Consider the following 27,139-nt stretch of genomic DNA (forward strand, 5'->3'; position numbering starts at 1 on the left):
TTCCTCACAGCGTATGATGGCTAAAGTAGAAATTGTGTACAGAAATAACCTCTGCCCTACCATCTGTAAATCAGTTATACATATACATATGTTCCCATATCTTGTTATAAAGCAGAAAGTAAAGCAGGAGTAAATTGCACTTCATTCTAAATCCCAAATTTTACTTGTATAATATTTTGCACATATAATTTGTAATAATTGTTTTAAAAATACAATATGTTAAATAGAGCTACTTCTCTACCTATTATGGGCAGTTCATTTTATGAAGTTAACATAAACTTGCTATTTAAACCAGACATGGACAAAAAGAAAAGGAAAAACTTTAAGCCAGTATGATTATAATTGGAGATTATATATACTGAGTCTGGTTTTTCCCCCCGTTTAATCTAGGTCCAAGTCTGGTTCTCTTTCACTATCCGACAACCGAGGTGACAGGCCGGAGGTCTACGACACCAGCGAGAGCCCCTCCTTCCCCACGATTCTATGGTCCTCAGGTTACTCTCGTCACTGGGAACTCTATGGTTCCGGGGCGGGCTGGGAGGCCTGAGTTTGAAAGCCGTGGCGGGAAGATGGCGGCCGCACCTGTCGCCAACTTCCGTTTCTTCCGAGCGGGAGGACGCTGGGACTGTGCCTTTCCCTGAATGGCCGAGAATATTTCGCGATGAATCTGACTCGCTGGAGTGGGAAACGACGACGTTCAGCACCAGGCTCAGACTTCTTTTCGGGAAGTGGCGGTGACAGCAGTGACAGCCCCCTGCTCCTCTCGGGGCCGGTGCTGAGCCCGCCCCCGGGCCTGAGACGCAGCCTGAAGGACCGCGGCCGCCCGCCGGCCAGAGCTGCAGGTACTCCCAGGCACTCCGTGGGCAGCGGGCGAGGTAGGCAGCTCAGCCGGGCCACTCGTCGGGAGGTGTCCTCACCGCGCGGAGCTCGCGCGTTTGCATGGCCTGCTAGGCTTCTACTCCCCTTTCTCAGTTTGTGACTAGGACCTGGTGCGGCACGTCACTTTCTGTTGACGTGGAAGAGCTTTCAGTCCATATTCAGCGACTGTCTTCAAGTGGTTTCTGGGTCTTTTCGACCTTTATTTACAGAAACAACTTACTAGCTGGCCAAATCTCATCACCTGTAGGGAATTCACTCCTAATATTGCCCAGTGCTCCTTACAGATCCTTATATTGTATGTGTTTTATGTCAGGATGTACTTTAAATAGCCTCTTTACAACACATAGGAATCCCAAAACACAGTGGAAAGCAAATTACTGAAGTCTTATGTTAGAACTAAATTCAACTATTTCCTTTTTTTTCCTAAAAGGGAAATGCAAGCAGACGTTTCCTGACGATAAAGTAGACAAGCTGCTATTGGCAAATTGGGGGCTTCCTACAGCGGTTCTGGAGAAATATCACAGTTTTGGTGTAAAAAAGATGTTTGAATGGCAAGCAGAGTGCCTTTTGCTTGGACAAGTCCTGGAAGGAAAGAATTTAGTCTATTCAGGTATTCAAATTTGTGCAAGTTAATTTCTCTACTATTTTTAAGACATTATTAATGTAAAGGACACTCTATTGAGGTAAGGTGGGTGAGAGAGTGCTTTATAACTAGAGAAAGTCTTAAAATATTTGAAAAGCAGAGTTTCATCATATGCATACTTAAATTATGAAAATTCCATTAGATGGTAGGGTGGGGGAAGGCAAAAACCGAACAATTTAAACAGAATTATCTGCCTACCATTCCTCTCAAAAAACATGTGTCCCAGAGCTTCCCTGGTGGCGCAGTGGTTGAGAGGCCACCTGCCGATGCAGGGGACACGGGTTTGTGCCCCGGTCCGGGAAGATCCGACATGCCGCGGAGCAGCTGGGCCCGTGAGCCATGGCCGCTGAGCCTGCACATCCGGAGCCTGTGCTCCGCAACAGGAGAGGCCACAAGAGTGAGAGGCCTGCGCACCGCAAAGAAAAAAAAAAAACAACAACAAAAAAACATATGTCCCAGAGTGAGTGTGCGGTATGAGATGTAAATGTGCTCTTCCCACAGTTGATCTCAGTTGCTTTTCAGTGTGTGCACATTTTATGTTATATGTTTCTAAATTGACCTGCTTATACAGGATTGTATATACAAAACCCTATGTAATATACTTTATGAAAGGTTTATATGGGCTTTCAAGAGCAACTTTGACTTACATAATTTTTAACCGTCTGTGCTTAGTATACTGACTTTAGAATCTAATCACTTGGTAAGATGTACGTCCTTTGTATCAGTTTTCTCTGAAATTGTGAGTCATCCAGATTTTCATTATGGCTGCCAAAAATGATTAGAGAGTTAACTATCAATAGATATAAGTTCAGGCTGTTTACTGACTGTGTAACCTTGCAAATTAGTTGAGAGAGAGAAGCAGAGGGAGGGAGGGAGCGAGCGCCTACGCGCACAGAGAGCATGAGTGCCAGGGTGTGGGCTTAGAAAAGTTTTTGGCATGTAGGAAATACTCAGTTAATGCTAACTAGTGGCAGTTGGTGGCATTGGTAGAATGGCCTGACCGTTTCAGTTGCTTAAACAAGAATTTGGGTGTCATTCATAACTCTGCTCACCAACTCACATTAATTAATCACCAAGTGTAGTGTCTGTTACCTCAAATGTCTTGATTCTGGCTACTACTCTCTGTTCTTAGGTCCATTACCTAGTTTACTATCATCTTCTAGATTATGCAATAGTTCTCTAACTAGTTAATCTTTTCTTTCTGCTCTTGCTTTGCTCCTGCAGCCAAAAGTGATCTCTCTAAAGTATAAATATGATTTTGTCATTCCTTTTCATAAAACTCAGTAGTCACTCTGCATTGCTTTCAGGATAAATTCCTTACATGGTAGGATTATAAAAGTCTTCTCCATGCGGCACTTTCATATGTCTGTTTTCACTCCCCTACTTGTACTTTATACTTCAGGCTTACTAAATTACTTGCTATCATCTGAACATACCAGACTTTCCTCTAGAACTTTACACATGCTGTTTTTTTCTGCTTGGCATTCCTTTCTTCTTGCCTTCTTTGCTCTCATAAGTTCTGTTTCCATAAACTTCCTTACAGCTCTTCTCCCTCAACTTCTATCATAGCTCCTATCACAATGTATTAAAGCTTTTTATCTATTTCTCCAAAGCAGGGCTTTTAACTGTTCAGTACTTAAAGGAAAGGATCTTTAGGTATAAGCTAGGTACTCAGTAATATTCATCATTTATTTGATGTAAAGATTTATTTGTCTCTATTTTCACTGTGAGAGTATTTAGAAACCTGGTTTAAAGTCAGGGGCATTTCAGGGTATAAAGGTTTCAGATGCTAGCTGGGGCCTTAATGATAGTTTAGCCTTGGGCTATTTAGTTACTGGATATGATTTAAAACATTTATTAATGCAGTGTATCAAATATTACTTCTTTTTGTGATAACCTTGCCGAATAACTTGTTTTAGCTCCTACAAGTGCTGGGAAGACTCTTGTTGCTGAACTACTTATTTTGAAGCGGGTCTTGGAAACGCGGAAGAAAGCTCTATTTATTCTGCCCTTTGTCTCTGTGGCTAAAGAGAAGAAATACTATTTCCAGGTAATGTTCTTTTACTAAGTTTGAAATTGTGAAAGGCCTGTTATTGGCAGCTTCGGCTTTACTCATTTAAAATGGAATTATAAAAGCAATTGGAAAATAAAATTTCTTTTATTACATCCCAATGTAGCTTTAAAAGTTGACCATTTATGAGGGGAAACTTTTAAATTACTGCATAAAGGAGAAAGGGCCATTAAATCAAAGAGCAATCAGTGAAAATTGTGTAAAAATTTATAAACTTTTCCTTAGGAAATAGGCAGGGTACTTTAATTAGCATATCAAAGTGCAAATTAAGAATCAACCTCTTAAGTGAATAGTAGGACTAGACTGAAGCATGGAAAGGAAGTATGTTTGAGGAAGCATATCCCATCCTGATGCAAGGCCATTTGGGAACGTTAGAGGATGAAGAACAAGATCCATTGGTGCTTATGTAAAGCTCCAAACCTGTGTTTTCTTCTCCTGTTCTCCTGCAAAAATGAATGAAAACAGTATACATTTGTGTGACGCTCACTGGTCTTTAAGGTATTTTTACAAATACAATACTTCATTAAATAGAATAAATTTATTCTGATTTCTGCAGAGAAAAAATGTGATTTTGGAATGCCAAGATTATTGCAGTGGTAATACAAAAAATCTGAGTTCTAGTCCCAGTTTTGTCACTACCTGTGTCTTCAGGCCAGATACATAATCTGCTGGGCCTCAGTTTTTTCACTGGTAAAATGAAACTATGGGGTTAACTATGAGTTAACTTAGTAAACACTCAGAAACATTTTATTGAATGAACAGCTCTAAAATTCAATGGTTCTATAAATCTTTTTAACAGTTATTTCAGAGGTCAAATAGCCAACCAAGCTGGTTTTACATGGTAACATCCTTTCAACTTAGACCAAAGTAACAAAATGATGATCCTTTTTACTGAGAAGGTATGTTAGTTAAAAGTTAAACTAAAAAAATTAACATCAAAGTCCCATTGCATTTGACTTTTGAAACCTTTTCTTCTGTTATATAAAAAACTAATCTTTAGGGGGATAATGAGAATATTTTCCTCACGAAGTATAAATTTCTGAAAATATTAAGTTTCTGAAAATATTACATTAGTGTTACTTAAAGAAAGTGAGTTTCTTGCTTGTTTATTAGATTAAAAATGTTAGTGCTTAAGGTAGTTTTTCTTTAATTTTAATTTCTATAAAGAGCTCTTAGAACTTATTTGATTAAGTATGCCATTTTATTTGACTCTGTCTTAACAGAAAATCTCTGTACTAAGTTTTATCAGTTCTGAACTTCTTATTTTTAGTATATGATTCTAAAAAGAACCAGTGTGCCCTGACCAGGAATAACTAACAGTAATCTGATAAATGTATTTGAATACTTATGTCTATGTTTTGGGAAAGAACCAATTTAAGATTCATGAATTTCAAATACTTTCCCCTGTATTTTTCCTTTTTACTCAATTTAGAGTCTGTTTCAGGAAGTAGGAATAAAAGTAGATGGTTATATGGGCAGTACCTCTCCAACAGGGCATTTCTCTTCTTTGGATATTGCTGTCTGCACAATTGAGAGAGCCAATGGTCTGATCAATCGCCTCATAGAGGAAAATAAGATGGATCTATTAGGTAAGCAAATAAGAAAATAAGTATATACTTTCTCTTGCTATTTTTGATAGAATGGAGTGAAGCTGTTGTGATTTCTGTATGACTTATGTTTTATTCTATTGTCTGTCATCTACTTCTAGAGGTGAGAATTGGCATCTGTAATGTTAGGAACTCTGTAAAAAAAAAAAAGTTTTGCATCCTACTGATGTTATTGACTCTACTTCCTTGTATTTTTGCACTTTACAAAGCATAGAGGGTATGCTTGAACCCTCAAGTCATTTCTCATTGCTTCTTTCCTATCTAAAGTTTACCAGGAATAGAAGGAAGCACCTGCCATCTCTGCAGTTAGTGTATATATGTATTCATTATCATATTCTGGTACTGTGGTATCTAGATTAGGCCTGGACCCAGAGGCTACCATTTAGCAGGCAAATGGTAGGGAGCTATAGAAACTGGCACTGTATTTGAGCTTGGAACTTTTCTACCTTAATCCTTTTTTTTTTTCCTTTTCCAACCACTTGGGAAAGCCCACTATGTAGAGGTAGCAACAGGAAGAGAATGGTTATAGCAGCAATAGAAGCTGCAAGAATATCAGTTAGCTACTCATTGTTTTCCTGGTGAACGTAAATGGTAAAGTTAGGGTAGGGTAGGGGTGGGGAGTAAAATCAAAGATTAATGAGACACAGGCTCCGCTCTATAAAGCTTGGAGAGAGAAATCACATTCATCAGTTTGTATCAGAATTGTCAGATTGTGTTATATCAGATTAAGTGTTATATCTACTATACCTAGCACAGTTCTTGGCACACTAGGTAGAATAAATATTCTTTGGATGGATGAATGAATGCTGAAATAAGTCATCATACAATATGATTTGGAAATAGCTTACTGATGAGGAAAAGGATCATCATGTACCATTAGGAAATAGTCTGAAAGGTCTTTATTTTTGTAGGGGGATTTGTGGGGGGGACACTAGTGCACATGCAAACTATGATATTATGAAAATGTTTAAAGGAGGCATTCGTTGATACAAATTTCAGTACTTCTTGAGCATTATTCCAAGTGCATAGACTGGTTTGATTCTCCAAGTAGGGGAGGAGGGAATTACGATCATGTTTATGTTTTATAGTAGGGTGAGTCACTAGTCTACCATAATCAAACAAAAACATCCTCTTAAAATCATTTATTTCTTCCTGATCTGATTCTGTTTTTCTAAGCACTTGCTAACATCAGTATGGTTGCCCTGGCTGTTTTCCCCATAGAAAAGTCAACCCACTGAATAATTGTTGTGGATGTCCTTGATTTTCATTGTACATGTATTTCTACAAGGTTGCCAATTAAGAATTGTCTGAGTAACACGACAAAGTTTTTCTTGAGTTAGACCTGAGTTAGCTAATCATTGATTTTTAGATCCAGAATACATTGTGGTAAGACCACTTATTATACTTGAAATATCTTGGACAAGAATTGTCTGCTATGTGGAATCTGATTTTTGTTTTATGGTTAGAAATTTGTATTACGTGCAGTGTATTATAATGACAGCTATTTATGGTACAAGATACAAGATATTGAGTCTTAAAATTCTTGGAATTGTGAAATTCTGTAAAAACTAGTATCTGGAAAATCTCTTTAGGAATGGTGGTTGTGGATGAATTGCATATGCTGGGGGACTCTCCCCGAGGGTATCTGCTGGAACTTCTGCTGACCAAGATTTCCTATATTACTCAGAAATCAGCATCTTGGTAAGTACCTGAAATAACTAAGTTCCTGAGATTCCAAAGAATGTTGAGAATGTGTTTGCAAAAGTGCATAATAACTAGGAGTTAAATACATCAGAGGAGGGTAGTACTTATTTAGAACAAACTCACGTACAGCATTTCATTTTTGTTCCAAAAGAAGTACTTAAGACTAAGAGTGATTTTAGATTATTTTTAAAACATTCTTAAATTTCTGACTGCTCACCACTTTTATGATAGAATTTTTAAAATCCAGTTTTTGTATTTGTTATCTGCACACACATCCTTTTTAAGTAGTCAAGGCTAATTATGAAAAATAGCATTTCTTTATCCCCTACTTTCCAGAGGTAACTATTTTCAACTCTTACAGCTTATTTTCTTTTTTAAAAAAAATTTATTTTATTTATTTATTTTTGGCTGTGTTGGGCCTTTGTTGCTGCGTGCGGGCTTTATCTAGTTGCGGCGAGCGGGGGCTACTCTTCGTTGCGGTGCACGGGCTTCTCATTGCAGTGGCTTCTCCTGTTGCAGAGCACAGGCTCCAGGCGCATGGGCCTTAGTAGTTGCGTCACTCGGGCTCAGTAGCTGTGGCACGCGGGCTCTAGAGCTCAGGCTCAGTAGTTGTGGCGCGTGGGCTTAGTTGCTCTGCGGCATGTGGGATCTTCCCAGACCAGGTATTGAACCCGTGTCCCCTGCATTGGCAGGCGGATTCTTAACTGTGCCACCAGGGAAGCCCCTCTTACAGCTTTTTAAAAATTCTGTTTACACGGATATCTCTAAATATAGCTACTTGAGTTTTTAGTTTTACACGTTATATATTGACTTTTTACTATGGAAGATGAAGATCTAGCTCTTTTTTATATTCTTTACTCACTCTGCCTGATCTCCTCCAGCCCCTTAGTCTTTCTTTATCCTCTCATTATATTCCCATTCTTCAAATATACTTATGTTCTAATTTTGCTTAGTTCAGTATTCAATATTACACTATTATGACTATATAAGTGTCGTTGTCAACTGAGCCATGTGGTATATTATGATTATTTTTACTTCCTAAATAACTTTTTGTTTTCTCTGAAATTAATAAATGTCTTTTGTTTGATGAGTTGGTTTTCTGTGAACTTATCATTGATTTATCTCTAGCCTCTTCCCCACTTATATAAATCTCCACCCAGTATGTTCCAATACATTTGTTATTCTGCCCAATTTGTTTTCTTGAAGAAGTTTCTCCTAAAGCCTCCTGAGTTGTTCCAATTTAGATAGGTGGTTAATCTATATATGTGCTGTACAACAGTTATCTTGAGATCTCTTTTTATCATTATCATTAATTCCCATTGCTGTTGGCTTGAGTCAGAGCCCTCCTTTTTTGTGATCATATGTATTTCTCTTGATTCACTTTCTCATTTTAGTGGGGATATCTTCTAGGAAGTTCCACTTTATTTCAGTGTACAGGCTATTATGGGTATAAATTTTGCAAAAATTAGCATGTCTGAAAATGCCTTACAATTATTTCATAGATTTTCCAGGTACAAACGTCAAGATTTTAAACACTTTTAGAGTTTTTAACATAGTACTTCATTTTTCTCATTACTATTGAGAAATGCAGTGCCATGCTAATCCTTCATCCTTTGTATAAATTTTATAAATTTATTTATTTATTTTTGGCTGCGTTGGGTCTTCGTTGCTGCGCGCGGGCTTTCTCTAGTTGTGGTGAGCAGGAGCTACTCTTATTTGCAGTGTGCAGGCTTCTCATTGCTGTGGCTTCTCTTGTTGGGGAGCACAGGCCCTAGGTGCGCGGACTTCAGTAGTTGTGGCTCGTGGGCTCTAGAGTGCAGACTCGGTAGTTGTGGCGCACGGGCTTAGTTGCTCCCCGGCATGTGGGATCTTCCTGGACCAGGGCTCGAACCTGTGTCCCCTGCATTGGCAGGCAGATTCTGAACCACTGGGCCACCAGGGAAGCCCTGTATAAATTTTAAAATTTTTCTCTGAGAGTTTTTAAGAGATCCTTTTCTTCCTTAGTATTGTGAAATTTCACTGATGTGTCTTGGTGTTGGTCTATTTTCTAACATTGTTCTGGGTACTCAGTAGTTGCTTTCAGTCTAGGAGCTTGTGTCTTTCAGTTTAGGGAGATTTTAACACATCTCTTGCAGTATGTGGGAAAACATACAGATAGTCATCTATATCCCAAATTAGTAGGGATATAGAAGATATGACTAATACAATTAGCAAATTTGACCTAATGGATGTATGTAGAATATTTACCAAATAAGAGCAGTATATATATTCTTTTCAGTTACATATGAAACATTTACAAAAAAAAAAAACCCCTATCATGTGCTAGGCCATAAAACAACATATTTAAAGGATTTAAGTCATTTAAAATATATTCTTTGACAGCAGTGGAATTAAGCTAGAAATAACTATAAGAAAAACATAACTGAAAGATGCCCACATATTTAGAAATTAATAAATAATTCTGACCCCTTTTGGGGTGAAAAAAATAATCACAGTAAAAACAGGAAGATAGTTTGGAATGAAAGTATAATAAAAATATCTCCTAATGAAATTGTGAAATGCAGCTAGAGTTGTTTTTTTGTTTGTTTGTTTGTTTATTTTGCGGTACGCAGGCCTCTCACTGTTGTGGCCTCTCCCGTTGCGGAGCACAGGCTCTGGACGCGCAGGCTCAGTGGCCATGGCTCACAGGCCTAGCCGCTCCGCGGCATGTGGGATCTTCCCAGACCAGAGCACGAACCCGTGTCCCCCGCATCGGCAGGCGAACTCTCAACCACTGTGCCACCAGGGAAGCCCTAGAGTTGTTTTTAAAGGGAAATTGATAGTATACAGTGTGTATATTATTAAAGACGAGAGACTGGAAAATTAATGACTTATTCATCTCTAGAACTTAGAAAAAGAATAGTAAAATAATGCCACAGAGAGTGGAAGGAAAGAAATAATAAAGATAAGAACAAAAATTAATGAAAGAGGAAAGTCATTATCCTGAACATTAAAAACAATTCTACAAGTCAATGAGGAAAAATACAATCTAATATATCAATGGGTAAGGAACTTGAACAGACATTTATAAGAGGGTATCCAAATGGTGTCTAAACATGAAATGGTGCTTGATCTCATTAGTAATCAAGGAAATGTAAATTACCTCTTCAAAGAGCTATTACCACACACTGTCCAAAATACCTAACAGATTGACAGTACTAAGTGGTAACAAAGATGTGGAACAGTAAGGCAGTCCTAGCCACAGCAATCAGACAAGAAAAAAAAAATAAAAGGAATCCAAATTGGAAAGGAAGAAGTAAATATGCCACTGTTTGCAGGTGACATGATAACTATACACAGAAAATCCTAAAGACACCACCAAAATACTAGAACTCATCGATGAACTATGTAAAGTTGTAGGATACAAAATTAATATATAGAAATCTGTTGTATTTCTGTATACTGACATGAATTATCAGAGAAATTAGGAAAACAATCCTATTTATAATTGCATCAAAAAGAATAAAAATCCTAGGAATAAGTCTAACTAAGGAGATAGAAGACCAATGCAATCCCTATCAAATTACCAATGGCATTTTTTTGCAGACCTAGGGCAAAAAAATCTTAAAATTTGTATGGAAACACAAAAGACCCCGAATAGCCAAAGCAATCTTGAGAAAGAAAAATGGATCTGGAGGAATCAGGCTCCCTGATTTCAGAGTATACTATAAAGCTTTGTTCCAGTACCATACTGTAATCAAAACAGTTTAGTACTGGCACAAAGACAGACTTATAGATCAATGGAACAGTATAGAAAGCTCAGAAATAAACCCATGCACCTATGGTCAATTAATCTACGACTAAGGCAGCAAGAGTATACAATAGAGAAAAGACTGTTTCTTTAATAAGTGGCACTGCGAAAACTGGACAGCTACATGTAAAAGAATGAAATTAGAATACTCCATAACATCATACACAAAAACAAACTGAAAATGAATTAAGGACCTAAATGTAAGACCAGATGCTATAGAATTCCTAGGGGAAAACACTCTTTGGCAGAACACTCTTTGACATAAATTGCAGCAAGATCTTTTTGGATTCACCTCCCAGAGTAATTAAAATGAAAACAAAAGTTAACAGGTGGGACCTAATTAAACTTAAAAGCTTTTGCATAGCAAAGGAAACCATAAACAAAATGAAAAGACAACTCATAGAATAGGAGAAAATATTTGCAAACAAAGTGACCGACATGGGTTTAATCTCCAAAACAGACAAACAGCTCATGCAGCCCAATATCATAAAAACAAACAACCCAATAAAAAATGAGCAGAAGATCTAAATAGACATTTCTCCAAAGAAGAATACAGATGGCCAAAAAACACATGAAAAGATACTCAACATCACTAATTATTAGAGAAATGCAAATCAAAACTACAATGATGTATCACTTCACACAGAATCGCCATCATTAAAAAGTCTACAAACTATAAGTGCTGGAGAGGGTGTGGAGAAAAGGGAACCCTCCTACACTGTTGGTGGGAATGTATATTGGTACAGCCTCTATGTGAACAGTACGGAGGGTCCTTAAAAAACTAAAAATAGAACTATCATATGATGCAGCAATCCCACTCCTGGCCATATACCTGGAGAAAACCATAATTTGAAAAGATACATGCACCCCAATGTTCACTGCAGCACTAATTACAGTAGCCAGGACATGGAAGCAACCAAAATGTCCATCAACAGGAATGGATAAAGAAGATGTGGTACATAGATACAATGGAATATTACTCAGCCATAAAAAAGAACAAAATAATGCCATTTGCAGCAACATGGATGGACCTAGAGATTGTCATAAGGAGTGAAGTAAGTCAGACACAGAAAGACAGGTGTCATATAATATCACTTATATATGGAATCTAATAAAAAATGATATAAATGAACTTACTTACAAAACAGACTCACAGATCTTGAAATCAAACTTATGGTTACCATAGGGGAAAGGTGGGGGGAAGTGATAAATTAGGAGATTGGGATTAACCTGTACATACTACCATATATAAAATAGGGAACTAACAAGGCTGTACTGTATAGCACAGGGAACTCTACTCAATACTCTGTAATTACCTATACTGGAAAAGAATCTGAAAAAGAATAGATAAATGTATAACTGAACCACTTTGCTGTACACCTGAAACTAAAACAACATTGTAAATCAACTATACTCCAATATATATATATAAAAAAATCCTAGGAATAAGTCTAAGGAGGTAGAAGACTTGTACTCAGAAAACTATAAGACACTGATGAAAGAAATTGAAGACAGCACAAACAGATGGAAAGCTATACTGTGTTCATGGATTGGAAGAATAAATATTGTTACAATGACCATACTACACAAGGCAAGTTACACATTCAGTGCAATCCCTTCCAAAATACCAATGGCATTTTTCACAGAACTAGAATGAAAAATTCTAAAATTTGTATGGAAACACATAAGACCCTGAATAGCCAAAGCAGTCTGGAGAAAGAATAACAAAGGTGGAGACATCACACTCCCTGACTTCAGACTATAGTGCAAAGCTACAGTAATCAAAACAGTATGGTACTGGCATAAAAACAGACACATAAATCAATGAAACAGATTAGAAAGCCCAGAAATGAGCCCAGACTTTTATGGGCAATTAATCTATGACAAAGGAGGCAAGAATATACAACAATGGTGAAAAGACAGCCTTTTCAATAAATGGTGTTGATAAAACTGGATTACTGTCTCACAGCATGCACAAAAATAAATTCAAAATGGATTAAAGATTTAAATCAAGACCTGAAACCATAAAACTTGTAGAAGAAAGCATAGGTAGTATGCTCTTTGATGTTGCTCTCAGTAATATTTTTAGGATATGTCTCCTCAGGCAAGGGAAACAAAAGTAAAAATAAACAAATGGGACTATATCAAACTAAAAGGTTTCTGCACAGCAAAGGAAACTTTCAATAAAATGAAAAGGCTGCATACTGAATGGGAGAAGATTTTTGCAAATGATGTATTCAGTAAGGGGTTAATATCTAAAATATATGAAGAATTCATATAAATCAACATAAAAAAATCCAATTAAGAAATGGGCAGAGGGTCTGAATAGACATTTTTCCAAAGAAGACATACAGATGGCCAACAGGCATATGAAAAGATGCTCAACGTCACTAATCATCAGTGAAATACAAATCAAAACCACAATGAGATATCACTTCACACCTGTCAGAATGGCTGTTATCAAAAAAGACAGCAAATAACAAGTGTGGACAAGGATGTGGAGAAAAGAGAACCCTTGTGCACTTTCGGTGGGAATATAATTGCTGCAGCCACTATGGAAAACAGTATGGCGATCCCTCAAAAAATTAAAAGTAGAACTGCCATGTGATCCAGCAATTCTACCCCTGGGTATTTATCTGAAGTAAAACAAAAACACTAATTTGGAAAAAATATGTGCACCCCTAGGTTTAGTGCAGCATTATTTACAATAGCTAAGATATGGAAGCAACCAAGTGCCCATCAATAGATGAATGGATAAAGAAAACATGGTGTATTTATATACCATGGAATATTATTCAACCATACGAAAGAAGGAAATCCTGCTGTTTGCAACAACATGGATGGACTTAGAGGGTATTATGCTAAGTGAAATAAGTGAGACAGAAAGACAAATACTTTATGATTTCACTTACATGTGGAATCTAAAAATACAGAACAGATGGTTGCCAGAAGGATGGGGGTTGTGGGGAGGAAAGAAATAGGTGAGGAAGATTGAGGTATAAATTTCAGTTGCAAAATAAATGAGTCATGGATATGAGGTGTACAATGTGGGGAATATAGTTAATAACTAATAGCTTTGTATGATGACATATTGTAACAAGACTTATGCTGATCATTTTGAAATGTATAGAAATATTGAATCACTGTGTTGTGTAACAGAAACTAACAGTGTTGTAGGTCAGTTATACTTCAAAAATGAACAAACTCGTAGAAAAAGAGATCAAATTTGTGGGTTACCAGAGGCAGAGTTGGGGAGAGAAGGAGCTGAATGAAGGTAGACAAACTTCCTATTATAAGATAACTAAGTACTAGGGATGTAACGTACGACATTATAAATATAATTAACACTGCTGTATGTTATATATAAAAGTCATTGAGAGTAAATCCTAAGAGTTCTCATCACAAGGGAAAAACTTTTTTCTGTTTTTTTAATGTTGTATTTATATGAGATAATGGATGTTCCCAAAACTTATTGTGATAATCTTTTCATGATGTAAGTCAAATCATTATGCTGTACACCTTAAACTTATAGAGTGCTGTGTGTCAATTATATCTCAATAAAACGGGGAAAAAACACACATGGATTGCAGGGGTGTAACTCTGGTACAGTCTCTTTGGAAAACAATTGGACATTATCTAATAAAATTAAGATAATATAAGACCCAGCAATTTTACTCCTAGGTATATACCCTAAAGAAATTTATGCACATATATACCAAAGGACACGACCAAGAGTATTGTTAGCACCATTTGTAATTAGTACTGTGTGTCTTTTAGCATCATTTTCATTTGTTTTTCACAGCCAGGCATATTTAGCCAGTCCTCTGTCTAAGGCCGTGCAAATTGTTGGCATGAGTGCTACTCTCCCAAATTTGGAGCTTGTGGCTTCCTGGTTGAATGCTGAACTCTACCACACTGACTTTCGCCCTGTACCACTGCTGGAATCAGTAAAAATTGGAAATTCTATTTATGACTCTTCATTGAAGCTTGTGAGGGAATTTCAACCCATGCTGCAAGTAAAGGTAAGTCATTATTTTTATATAATTACCACCAGTACTTTTGTGTTTGATTGCATTTTCTCACAAGTTAACAGTTTTTTTTGTTGTTGTTGTTATTTTTGTTTTTTGCTATACGTGGGCCTCTCACTGTTGTGGCCTCTCCTGTTGTGGAGCACAGGCTCCGGACGCGCAGGCTCAGCGGCCATGGCTCATGGGCCCAGCCGCTCCATGGCATGTGGGATCTTCCCGGACCGGGGCATGAACCCATGTCCCCTGCATCGGCAGGTGGACTCTCAACCACTGCGCCCCCAGGGAAGCCCAAGTTAACAGTTTTTGAGTTAAGTAAAGTAGGGGGTTGCAAAGTAGTTGAATATGCATTATATATGCATTAGAAGGATTCCTAATGCTAAGCTAATTGGTTTCATATTAAAGAATTGGTGGTGTTGGTGAGAGAGGAAATGTAGCTGTGTCTTAAATTTAAGTATTATCATTTCCTGTAAGTGTAAGTATAAAATTGTGTAGATTTTTCTTTTTAACTAGGAAAAAGATTTTCTTATGGCTTTGTTTACACTAAACACTAATGTGGAAAATTGACCTTTTGTTTAATGTTATAGGTATAATATAGGAGAGTGGAAAAATCATTTTTTGGAGTCAGAAAGACCTACTTCTGATACTTCATAGGGATACTTGATATGGCTATGATATTAGTTGAATCACATAACTTCAATGAATGTAGTGTCTTCATCTATAAAATGGGATATAATACTTGTATTTAGTATTGTAAGAATGAAATTTGATTTAAAAGAATTGCCTAGCACCTAGGAAGGGCCTGAGAAATATCCCCTCCCCACACCCCTAAATACACTTAAAAACGTTTAGTTCACAATATTTTTCTAAGCCTGATTCTTCAGTCCTGAGGTTAAAGGACTGACTCATGATCTGTGCTGTGAGGGATCTGTTTTTATGCCGAGCAGTGCCTCTGAGTACTGAAAAAGTTAAGGGTAAGTTTAGAACTAGGAATAGGACTAAATTCATGTGTTTTAGTACTGTCATAGGTATGCATTTGTAGCTTCCGCATGCCTGGTATGGAATCTTATTTAGTTGCTTCGCTCTGTACCCCAAATTTCACCTGACTGTGCCTTGGTTACCTTAAGCATATAAGTAAACACATTCATCTACTCTCCTGTTAATCTTCTTCTATTATCATGCCTATGCCTCCACCTCATTTAAATGTTACAACTCTTACCTGGATTTTTGAAATAGCCTCATAATTGATCTCTTTGCTTCCTACTTTGTCCCCTTCAGTCTGTGCTTAAATCAAGAGCTAGTGACCTATTTAAAATGAATATCACATGCTGCTCAAAAACTTGTGATGGTTCCCTGTTTCATTTAGAATGAAAGCCAACATCTTTAAAGTAGCCTACAAACCCCTGCATGATCTGCCCCACTCCCTTAGTGCGCTGACTTCAGTTTCTATATTCCTTCTTACTTCCTCGGTAGCCTTTTTGCTATTGCATAATATGCCAAGAATCTCCCACCTCAGGTTCTCCTTATCTGGAATGCTTTCTCCCCCAGGCATCAGTAGGGTTTACCCTTTCACCTTTGGACCTTTACTCAAATATCAATTTCTCAGACTTTCCTTGGCCACCTTATTTAAATTGCTGTGTTCTCCCATTCCTCCTATTTTCCCTTTTTATTTTTCCCCTTTGCACTTTTCAAAATTGAACATACTACGTGTTTTACTTATCTTGTTGTTTTTATCTATCTTTTCTTACTGGAGTAGAAGAACTCTGAGGGCAGAGCTGTTTTTCTGCTTTATTCTCCTAGAACAATATATAGCACATAGTAAATATTTGCTTAATGAGTGAATGGATTAATGAATTAATCCAGTTACACACACTCACCTTCCAGTTTTGAGAACTCCCTGGGCCACCACTGGGTGTTTACAAATGCTCTTTGTTCTGCTTGAGATGTGTTCTCTGTCCCCCAGTTACCTTTCATTAGGATAATGCTTCCCATTCTTCACGTCTCAGCTAAATCATCAGTTTCTCAGGGAAACCTTTCTTTCAGATCTTTCAAATTTATGTCAAATATGAGGCTTCAAAACACCATAAAATTCTCTTTCATAGTACGTATTATGATTGTATTTTACATTTGTTTGTTTAGTACTTTAATGTTTCCCCAGTGAGACCTAAACTCCTTAAAGATAGTACCTTGACTTTCTTTTACTCACCATAATATCCCCATTACTTGAGGGTTGGAGGTCAGTCAATATTAGTTGAATGAATATAAGATATTTCCTACTCACCTTGCATCATAAGGAAGTTTATTTTCTTCTTTTCTCTTTCTGCTTTTTCTTTGTTTTATTACTGATTTTGTGTAACTGATTTTTATCATGCCTTTGAGTAGAAAAACCTTTCCCTTGAAGCAAAATGAATGACTTTAAAATGATATGAAAATGTTTTGAAAGTACTACTACAGTGGCAACTTCTCTTTCTTTTTTAGGGAGATGAGGACCATGTTGTTAGTTTATGTTATGAGACCATTCGTGATAACCATTCAGTATTACTTTTCTGTCCGTCAAAGAAATGGTGTGAGAAGTTGGCAGATATCATTGCCTATGCGTTTTACAATCTACACCATCAAGCTGAGGGTAAGTTACTGATAGTAGTGAAAGCCTCCATACTTAGGACATTTGCTTGAAAGTAATGTTAATAATTATATTAGCAAAGCATGGCTCTCTTTCATCATTGCCACCACCTGCCTACTGTATACTCCTTTGTAAAACTATGCTTTTGTGACTAATCATCTCCTTATCCTCCTTACAATGTGTACACACATTTAGATTAATCTTCAGAATTTTAAAATGTTGGATTTCTACAGATATATACTGAGGTTCTTCATCTAGGATCCATGAGCTTTGAGAGGTTGACCTCGAAGCCCCTAAATTGTATAAAAAACTTCACATATACACATTTTTTGGGGGAAAGCAGTCATATCTTTTTTATATTTCCAAACTGTAACTCTAAAAAGAATCACACACACACACACACACACACACACACACACACACACACACACACACACACACACACACATATACATATATACACATGTATTGGGTTGGCCAAAAAGTTTGTTCATAACATCTTATGGAAAAAGCCGAATGAACTTTTTGGCCAACCCAATATTTTAAAAGCTTTACTGAGGTGGAATTTATGTGGAATAAAATGTACCCACTTGAAGTGTGTAACTTCATGAATTTTAACAAATGTGTTCACCTGTTTAACTCCCCACTGTGATCAACATGTAGAACATTTCTGTCACTCTAAAATGTTCTCTTTTGCTGTCAATCTCCTCCCTTTATCCCCAGCTTCAGGCAACCACTCATATATTTTCTGTCACTCTAGATTAGTTTTGTCTTCTAAGAATTTCATGTAGTAAATGAAATCATTTTGTGTGTATGTGTCTTTTGTGCCTGGATTCTTTTACTCATCATAATATTTTTAAGATTCATCCAGATTGTTACTTTTATCAATTTGTTTCTTTTTTATTGCTGAGTATTGATCTAGTATATTGCTATAACCATTAGTATATATTTTTACTGATTCTAGGATGAGTACTAGCTTATGGTCCCTTGGGGTCAAAGATAAGTGTAGGGAAGACAGAGACCAGTTCTAGTTACAGAATACTGTGATATTTTATGACTTTGTTATGACAGTGGCATCTTGAGGACAGGTGATGGATATCTCAAGCCTAGCTCCAATAAGTAAACTTTGCCTGAAGTTATATTGGGTAGACTCTGATCCAACGTTTTAATATCTCTTCTAGTTCCCTCTTAATTGATACTTTCTTATTATGCCAACTTATATTTTTTATGTGAACCATGATAACTTATATTCCTTAATAACCAGAAACATTATTAATATTTTCTTTGCTTGAGGCTCTGTTATTTTGATTTATAGCAGTGGTTCCCAAATCCTAGTGCTTAGACTGGAGCCTGGGCTATGATGAACTTTTCACCAGAAAAGTAAAGACATGGCAGCACATTTTTCGTAAAGATGAAGTTTAAATTTTGAAATTATCCCTACTGATTTTTTATGTTAAAATAACTTTTCTTTTGAAATAAGGAATCAATGATAATTTTAAAAAAATTTTAAATTGTTCTTAGAGAAATAAAACTTTGGCAACCCTCTGTGGATCCTCAAAATTTTAGGAAAAGTTTACCTAAAAGACTTAAAAATATATAAAATATAAGATACATTCTATGAGAAGGTTTACTAGTTCAGAAATCCAAAATTCTAAGAAATTCTTTAAGCAAACATAGTTCTTGCATCTAAGAAGGTCTTCTGGGGGAAGTTACACATAGAGGCAAAAACAGAGGGTAATGTATGATTAATTACCACATTGGTGCCAAAAAGGCTAGAAGAATTGTCATTTAGAACTAAGCTCCTATGTGATTCTGACACTGCTGGTTTGGGGGGTGGGGCACACTTTGAGCGAGGATTTTGATTTTTAGTCTCTGAGTGGTAGTATCTGTAATTTTCTCCTTCCTTCAGCTGTTTCTTTGATCTCCTCCTGTGGGCTTGATCTCACCCTAATATAGTGTTTCCTAAACTTTGGTACACATTAGAATTGCCTGGGGAGATTTAAAAATCGTTATGTCCAGGTTGCATCGCATCACAAAGTCCAGAGGTGAATGCCAGGCATCAGTATTTTTAAAAGATGTCCAGGTGATTTTTTTTTTTTTGTGGCGGTACGCGGGCCTCTCACTGTTGTGGCCTCTCCTGTTGCGGAGCACAGGCTCCGGACGCACAGGCTCAGCGACCATGGCTCATGGGCCCAGCCGCTCCGCAGCATGTGGGATCTTCCCGGACCAGGGCACGAACCCGTGTCCCCTGCATCAGCAGGCGGACTCTCAACCACTGCGCCACCAGGGAAGCCCCATCCAGGTGATTATTATAAGTAGTAGTTTCAGAACCATTGCCCTCTGTCATGACTCAGGCAGATAGCAGTTAAAGAGGTCCAAGGGGAGGTGACAGTGTTGATGATTTTTTTGTGACAGGATTGGTAAGATCATCTGAACTTCCACCAGTGATACTGGAACAAAAGGGCCTCCTAGAAGTGATGGATCAGTTAAAACGTTTGCCTTCAGGACTGGACTCTGTATTACAAAAAACTGTGCCATGGGGAGTAGCGTTTCATCATGCAGGTATCCGTATTTATAATATGTTATTAAGAAGCCCCCTCCAAGAATCCTTATAATTTCTTCATTTTTATTTTTATATTTGATTTGCATTTGATTTCTTGTTAACCACACTTAATACTCTTAGATTTTATTTTAAGAAATTGTGTGATTAAGGTTAAACAAGAATAACATGTAGGTTTACTTATCTGTATGGTATATAAATACTGGATATAAGCTTTTTTGTACCATTGGGTAAATGAATTCTAAAATTATTACCTTTCTATACTTCGTTTTTTTAAAAATTAGGTTAGAGTGGTACTTGCTATCCTAATTTTATGCCACTCTGTTTCCTTTTATCTCAAGGGGTATTGGAAATATTCTCACGAGTATATCAAAATCAAATTAAGTTTAGAATTTGTCGTATTGTATTTTGAGAGGGCTACAAGTGTTTAAAAACCAAATACCTAGGTTGTCAAAATTGCAAGGGTTATGACAGTCACCGAATTAAATAATTTCTTTCAGGGTATGATCTGTCAATGATGATATATGCTGAGGATATGATTAAGAATATATAGTTTCTGGGGAGTGGGAAGGGTAAGCTGTGACAAAGCGAGAGAGAGGCATGGACATATATACACTACCAAACGTAAGGTAGATAGCTAGTGGGAAGCAGCCGCATAGCACAGGGAGATCAGCTTGGTGCTTTGTGACCGCCTGGAGGGGTGGGATAGGGAGGGTGGGAGGGAGGAAGACACAAGAGGGAAGAGATATGGGAACATATGTATATGTATAACTGATTCACTTTGTTATAAAGCAGAAACTAACACACCATTGTAAAGCAATTATACTTCAATAAAGATGTAAAAAAGAAAAAAAGAATATATAGTTTCTATGATTAGGAACTTAACCTTTTCAATTTATTTAAAATTTTTATCGTGCCATATATAAATAAATTTTTAAAATATATATATATATATATATATATATATATATACCCATACACACAAACACATAAAAGAATATTTTCATTGTATATAACTTATAATGCATACTAGTAAAATGAATACCGGTGGACCCACAACTTATTTACAAACTAGAATCCCAATCCTTTTGATTTTTCTTAAAATAAAAGAAAATAAAAAATAAGCCACATAAGTGTGTATTCTGTATGCTGTTTTTCATTTACTCATGCATTTATTTTTCAGACATTTATTTATGTGTCTCACCATGGTGTTGGATAGACCCTGCAGATACTGTCATAAGGCATGTCTCTACCTTCAAGGAGTTCTTGTCTAGAGCAGGGGTCAGCAAACTACAGTCTGCTGGTCAAATCCAGCTGTTTTTGTAAATAAAGTTTTATTGGAACACAGTCTTGCCCATTTGTTTTGCGGCTGCTTTCATGTGACAGTGGTAGAGTTGAGTAGTTGCAGCAGAGACCATCTGTCCTGCAAAATCTAAAATATTTACAGATAAAGTTTGACAACCCCTGGTCTAGAAGATGAGATAGAAGTACAGTATACAGTACAAGGGTTGGCGGATTATACTCTTAAATTGGTAGACTTTGATTACTTCTTTGTTTACAGTCATAACAATAGCTTGAAAAAAATCTTTACATGCTTGTAACAGATTCTCAGATCCATTTGTAAGTGATCAAGTACAATATTTTCATTATATGTTAATAAATATATGCTATTGTAATTTCTTTTTTTTAGGTCTTACTTTTGAGGAGAGGGATATCATTGAAGGAGCCTTCCGTCAAGGTCAGATTCGGGTCTTGGCAGCAACTTCTACTCTTTCATCTGGGGTGAATTTACCTGCACGTCGTGTAATCATTCGGACTCCTATTTTCAGTGGTCGACCTCTAGATATTCTTACTTACAAGCAGATGGTTGGTCGTGCTGGCAGGAAAGGAGTAGACACAGTAGGTAAGTGAGTTTGAATTTTGTAATAGTGTTGCTGAAGGACAGTGTCAGTCTACCTGAAATTGAATGGCAACCCATTTCTTATCATGCTGTAGTTCTTTGTTATCCAAAACACTAATGTCATCCTTTTGGATTTGTTTAATATTTATATGACTATAACTTAAAATTTTCATATCATCAACTATTGATTGTCTAGTAATGTAGAATCAAGATTTTCTTTTGTATTATATACAGTGAAATGATTCAGTATTATGTTAGATGACATCACATTAGCTGTAAGATGACTTTTAATTTCCAGTATCATCTACTATTTTGTGCTAGTGAAGGGATTAATTTATATGGGTATTAATTCTGTTTAGGTGCCTGCTGTAAGAGTTCAAATAGGGATGCTGAGAGCTGGGAAGTACTCGCACACTTTTGGAATAGGAACTTCATGTACCCTCTTTCTCTTTCTAAATTGGTGCTGGCTCTGAAAACACTTTTTCAGTTTCTTATTTTGTATCAACAAGTAATGACAATATTACCAGCAATGCAAACAAAACTTTTGTCTTAAGCAATAGGGAAGAGGCTTGTTTGAATTAAATATGAAGATAGCAGCAAATATTATTTCTTGCCTGCTACATTATTCTGGGTATGACTAAATTGTTGAGTCTTCTAACATTAAAGAACTTCGAGAGGAACATTCTCTGTCACACTTTCTTTCTTCTAGTTTGTTTTTCCGTGTTCAGCAGTATAGTTTCTATCTTGTGGTATAAGATGGCTATTCCAGTCTCTGTTATCACATCTGCATTTCAGTCATCAGGAAGGAGAGATGAGGAAGTAAAGGGCCCATCCTACCCTTTAAGGACACTTCCCAGAAGTTGCACTTAGTATTTCTCCTTACACACAATTGGCCAGAACTAAGTCATATGTTTACATTCTCTGACTACAGGGAAGCTGGTGAATATAATCTAGCTGAGTGACCCTGTGTTCATCTAACATTTAGGGGTTTTATTAAAGAAAGAATGAGAGAATGGCTATTAGGGGCAAGTATTAGTCTCAGCCCTAGTAGCAAATGATTCGTCTGTATGTAATCCCTGAAGGGCCACTGGTCTGCCTCACTTTTAAGCCCTAAGAAGTTTGTTGATTAAACAAACCTTCCAACTCATTGGATTTCTCTTACTAAAGGCATCAAAGTAGTTTATCCTACTTCTGTCTCTTACTTTATCTACGAAATATGCAGATTACATTTATGTGTTTTAAAAGGGCGGGAGGAAGAGCTAAGATGCTCCCTTCTCATTCCTAACTGCCTCCTTCTGTCCTTCCTCCAATTTTCATTTCTCAGTAGACTCACAACTCTGGAGAGTGGAGTGTAAGTTCATTTTACATAGATACTCTTCTTTCAAGGCCAGAGGGTCTTCAAGGTGATGTAAAGATAAGGAGGTTTTATTTGCTTTGCTATGTTCTTAGCTTGTGCTTATCTTTCTCATGGGGAAGAATAATAGGAAGGTTGGCACCCTGGACTCATATCAAGCCTTAAATCAGACAACATTCAAACAATACTAAAATATACCACAACAACTTTGTTTCTGAGGTCTTGGAAACTTCTGAGATTTTGACTTTGCATAATGTTCCATTTTAGGTGGCATATGGCTTGCTCAGAATTTAAGTGGAGAATGTGCAAATAAAGGGTTTCATATCAACTATGAAGATTTAAATACTTGGTCATTCTTTTTGTAGCATTTTTGTAACTTCTTTGCATTTTATAAATGATATTAATATTTCCTGGATAGTTCATGGAGTTTTATTTAGATGACTCTTTAATCTCTCTTTGGATTTTTTGGAACCTTCCAGTGTAGGATGATGGTGCTTTGTGCCAAAACAGTGACTTGCAGTTAAAAAGTTCGCAGATCTATCTATATCAAATCTATGAATGATTTGACTCTAATTGACTTCTCAATTATAATATGGATACAGCCTCACTAGGCAGGTGGGAATGGGATCTGGACATATATACTGGCATTATTTTGGGCATTTTCATAAATCTTGCTCATCCTGAAAAAGGGTTGTCTATTTTGTTGAAGAATCAAAGCCTGGAAGAGCTTTACACTGCTCAAAGTGGCTTTTTACCTTGTTGCTAATGCTAGTTGATCCATTTTCTAGGTAGTTTTTTTGTTTTAAGCTGGGTTGTTTTATAGTTATCACAAGAGCCAGGTGGTATATTTTATTCACCTGGCTTTTGTTTGTTTGTTCTGATGGCACCTATGTTTTTGTAATTATATTTGGGGTAAATAACCAATGGTTATCAAGTTTATAGTTCCTTATATTTTTCCTATCTTGATTCTCAATTTGGCAGTGTTAAGAAAGCATCATCTGTATTTTCTCTCTGCCTGGGTGGTTAGTATAGTCCACCACAATCCTACTGTTATTTCTGTTTTTCTCTAATGCAAATGGCCTTCATTTTGCCTGTTGAATATCTTATTTACTGCCTCCTTTCCCTTACTATTGGATTCATTTTTGAAAAAAAAATAGTTTTCTCTAGTTTTAATTGTTGTAATAAGTGTTTATGTTTGTATAAATAGTATATTTTTTTTCTTAGTGACTTTTTTTAAGGTTTAATTTTTTTTTTTTTTTGGTGGCTGCGTTGGGTCTTTGTTGCTGCATGTGGACTTTCTCTAGTTGCGGTGAGTGGGGGCTACTCTTCGTTGCAGTGCGCAGGCTTCTCGTTGCGGTGGCTTCTCTTGTTGTAGAGCATGGGCTCTAGGCATGAGGGCTTCAGTAGTTGCAGCACGTTAGCTCAGTAGTTGTGGCACGTGGGCTCTAGAGCAAAGGTTCAGTAGTTGTGGAGTACGGGCTTAGTTGCTCCATGGCATGTGGGATCTTCCCAGACCAGGGATGGAACCTGTGTCCCCTGCATTGGCAGGCAGATTCTTATCCATTGTGCCACCAGGGAAGTCCTGTATATGTATTTAATTAATAAGTGCTTTCACATATTTTTGTTCACTTGATTGTTTCAATAGCCTAAAGCATTTAAATTAATGAGTGTTATAATGTGATTTCTAGGTATCTGTTAATATTTTTGATTTTATATTATCATAATGTATAACTGATACTGAACTCAGGTTTGGCTACTCATTACACGATAGGCCAGTAAGTCAAGTGACAAGGTGTTCAGTCAAGGAAAGTGACTTTATTCGAAAAAGCCAGCTAACTGAGAAGGAGAAGATGGTGGACTAGCGTCCTTAAAAACGATCTTAACACCTTGGTGCAGGCAAAGAGCTTTTAAAGTCAGTGTGAGGGAGGGTGCTTCCGGGTGCATGAGCAGCTTTTGCACAATTCTCGGATTGGTTGGCATCAAGGTGAAGTTTCAAGCATCACCAGTTTTCTGGGTTCAGCTGGTCTGGGGTCTACATGCTTGCAGTCAGCAGTTTTCATCTGGGGGTCTGCTTCCTATAGAACAACTTAGGAACGTGTGTTAGACCTTTTATCTATATCTTTCAGGGAACTGAGAGTTCGGTGACTCTGCTTTGTGGCTGGTTTATAGTCTAAATTGTTACCAGTTTCCTGGCCCAACAGCTATTCTTTGTTTCTACACCTTCACATTTCCTAATCATTAACTCTTGAGCCAGCCTTTTGAGACTGAGGGGAGGCCTGGGAGCTTTTTACTTCAAAGGACAGGGACACAGGGACTGGTATGCAGTTTCATAACCAGTAATAATTTGCATCTGCATTTTCCTTTATAGTTTTCAAAATATCTATTACTATTATATACTTAATTATTCAATAACAATAGTTAATCCTGTAGGGAAGGAAAAAACTTTTCCTCTACCCTCTTAGGTTCTATGCCTAGTGCCTGCAAATGAAACTGACAAATTACAGATTAACAGGAAAAAAGCCATACATATTTGACTTGATGTTAATATTTAATTTTTTACATACACAGAGTCCCTAATAGAAAAATAAAAATCTAAAGAAGCAGTTAGATGCTGGGGGCTTATATACCCTTTTAACAAAGGTTGATGAATTGTAGAGAAGTGACAAGACAAAGGAAAAGGGGTTTGGGCTTCTAGGGGGTGGTACATTGTGGGAAGGTAGATATATGCTGGAGTTTAATGCAAGTTAAGGTTTCTTTAGTGAGGTTTGTGCACACCCATCTCAATACTGACTTTTTGTCTCCAGTGATAAGAATTGTCCTCCTGCTGTGAGAGACAGGAAGGGGAACACCTTCACAGAGAAATTTATGTCCTGCTTCTAAGCAAATAAGGAGAAAGCAAAGAGCTCTTTCTATGTTTGCTGCTTCCCAATTGGCTTCAGGTCAAAATAATCCTTATGCTAAAGTGGCATATTTTGGTGTAGCATATTCTGATCCCCTTCAATCCAAAATTCAGAAAATAAAAACATTAGTGATAATTATATGACTATAACAACCACTATCTCTTGTCTCCTTTTAAACAAGCCAGTTTAAATTCTCTTTAGCAGGTATTTTATGTAAACGTGTTGGGATTCTGCAACTGTATAGTTTTTTTTGATTATAGGTGAGAGTATCTTAATTTGTAAAAACTCTGAGAAATCAAAAGGTATCGCTCTACTTCAGGGATCTCTAAAACCTGTTCGCAGCTGTTTGCAAAGACAAGAAGGAGAAGTAACTTCGAGCATGATAAGAGCTATTCTGGAGGTAAGAGAGAGTTCACTAAATCACCATTTGCTTTTTTGTTCCTGTAGTACAATGATAGAACTTTAGTATGTGAAAAATCTTAGTTTTGTGTTTCTTTATGAGATTATTTATAGCCTTCCCAAGTCTGAACCTCTTCTACTTTATATAGTTATTTCCTGGAGTTTAATACAGCTAGTGCCATACGAATCTACTTCAAAACAGTGTATTAAATCACAAATGCCAGATGGTTATTTTTTAGATGTTCTTTATTATTTTCTGAATTTAAAAAAATGATGACAGGGCTTCCCTGGTGGCGCAGTGGTTGAGAGTCCGCCTGCCGATGCAGGGGACACGGGTTCGTGCCCCGGTCCGGGAAGATCCCACGTGCGGCGGAGCGGCTGGGCCCGTGAGCCGTGGCCGCTGAGCCTGCGCGTTCGGAGCCTGTGCTCCGCAACGGGAGAGGCCACAACAGTGAGAGGCCCGCGTACTGGAAAAAAAAAAAAAAAAAAAATGATGACAAAAATGGACCATAGTTCCTCCATCCAGATAATACCTGTTGACATTAAAATAAAATTAAATTACAAATACACAATTAGAAGTTGCAAACTTTTACAGACGGAAGTATCTAAAGTGAAAAATAAAGCCTTTTGCTCAGAGTCCTCAAAGGTAACCCCTTTTAACTGTTTCATGTATTCATCCAAAAA

At 37.1% G+C, this 27,139-nt stretch overlaps 1 protein-coding gene across 9 annotated transcripts in view; it reads left to right on the forward strand.

Moving 5' to 3' along the window:
- Positions 1-391: 391 nt before the first annotated feature.
- The window catches only part of POLQ (DNA polymerase theta), a 114,742-nt gene continuing 87,994 nt past the window's right edge, over positions 392-27,139 (forward strand). For 2 of the 9 annotated variants that reach the window (XR_004526393.2, XR_004526394.2), the window contains exons 1-10: positions 394-875; positions 1,310-1,489; positions 3,442-3,572; positions 5,026-5,182; positions 6,793-6,901; positions 14,497-14,716; positions 17,198-17,345; positions 19,758-19,904; positions 21,593-21,805; positions 26,317-26,456. Coding sequence is in view for 7 of the 9 variants with exons in the window: in XM_033855781.2 (XP_033711672.1) it covers positions 662-875; positions 1,310-1,489; positions 3,442-3,572; positions 5,026-5,182; positions 6,793-6,901; positions 14,497-14,716; positions 17,198-17,345; positions 19,758-19,904; positions 21,593-21,805; positions 26,317-26,456 (1,659 nt within the window). In the remaining 2 variants the exon portion in view is untranslated. Of the gene's footprint in view, positions 876-1,309; positions 1,490-3,441; positions 3,573-4,306; positions 4,493-5,025; positions 5,183-6,792; positions 6,902-14,496; positions 14,717-17,197; positions 17,346-19,757; positions 19,905-21,592; positions 21,806-26,316; positions 26,457-27,139 lie in introns of those variants that run through there. The other 7 variants (XM_033855781.2, XM_033855780.2, XM_073804184.1 and 4 more) reach the window with 7 other exon arrangements.

The sequence above is a fragment of the Tursiops truncatus genome, chromosome 4, assembly GCF_011762595.2.
Source record: "Tursiops truncatus isolate mTurTru1 chromosome 4, mTurTru1.mat.Y, whole genome shotgun sequence".
Classification (NCBI taxonomy): Eukaryota; Metazoa; Chordata; class Mammalia; order Artiodactyla; family Delphinidae; genus Tursiops; species Tursiops truncatus.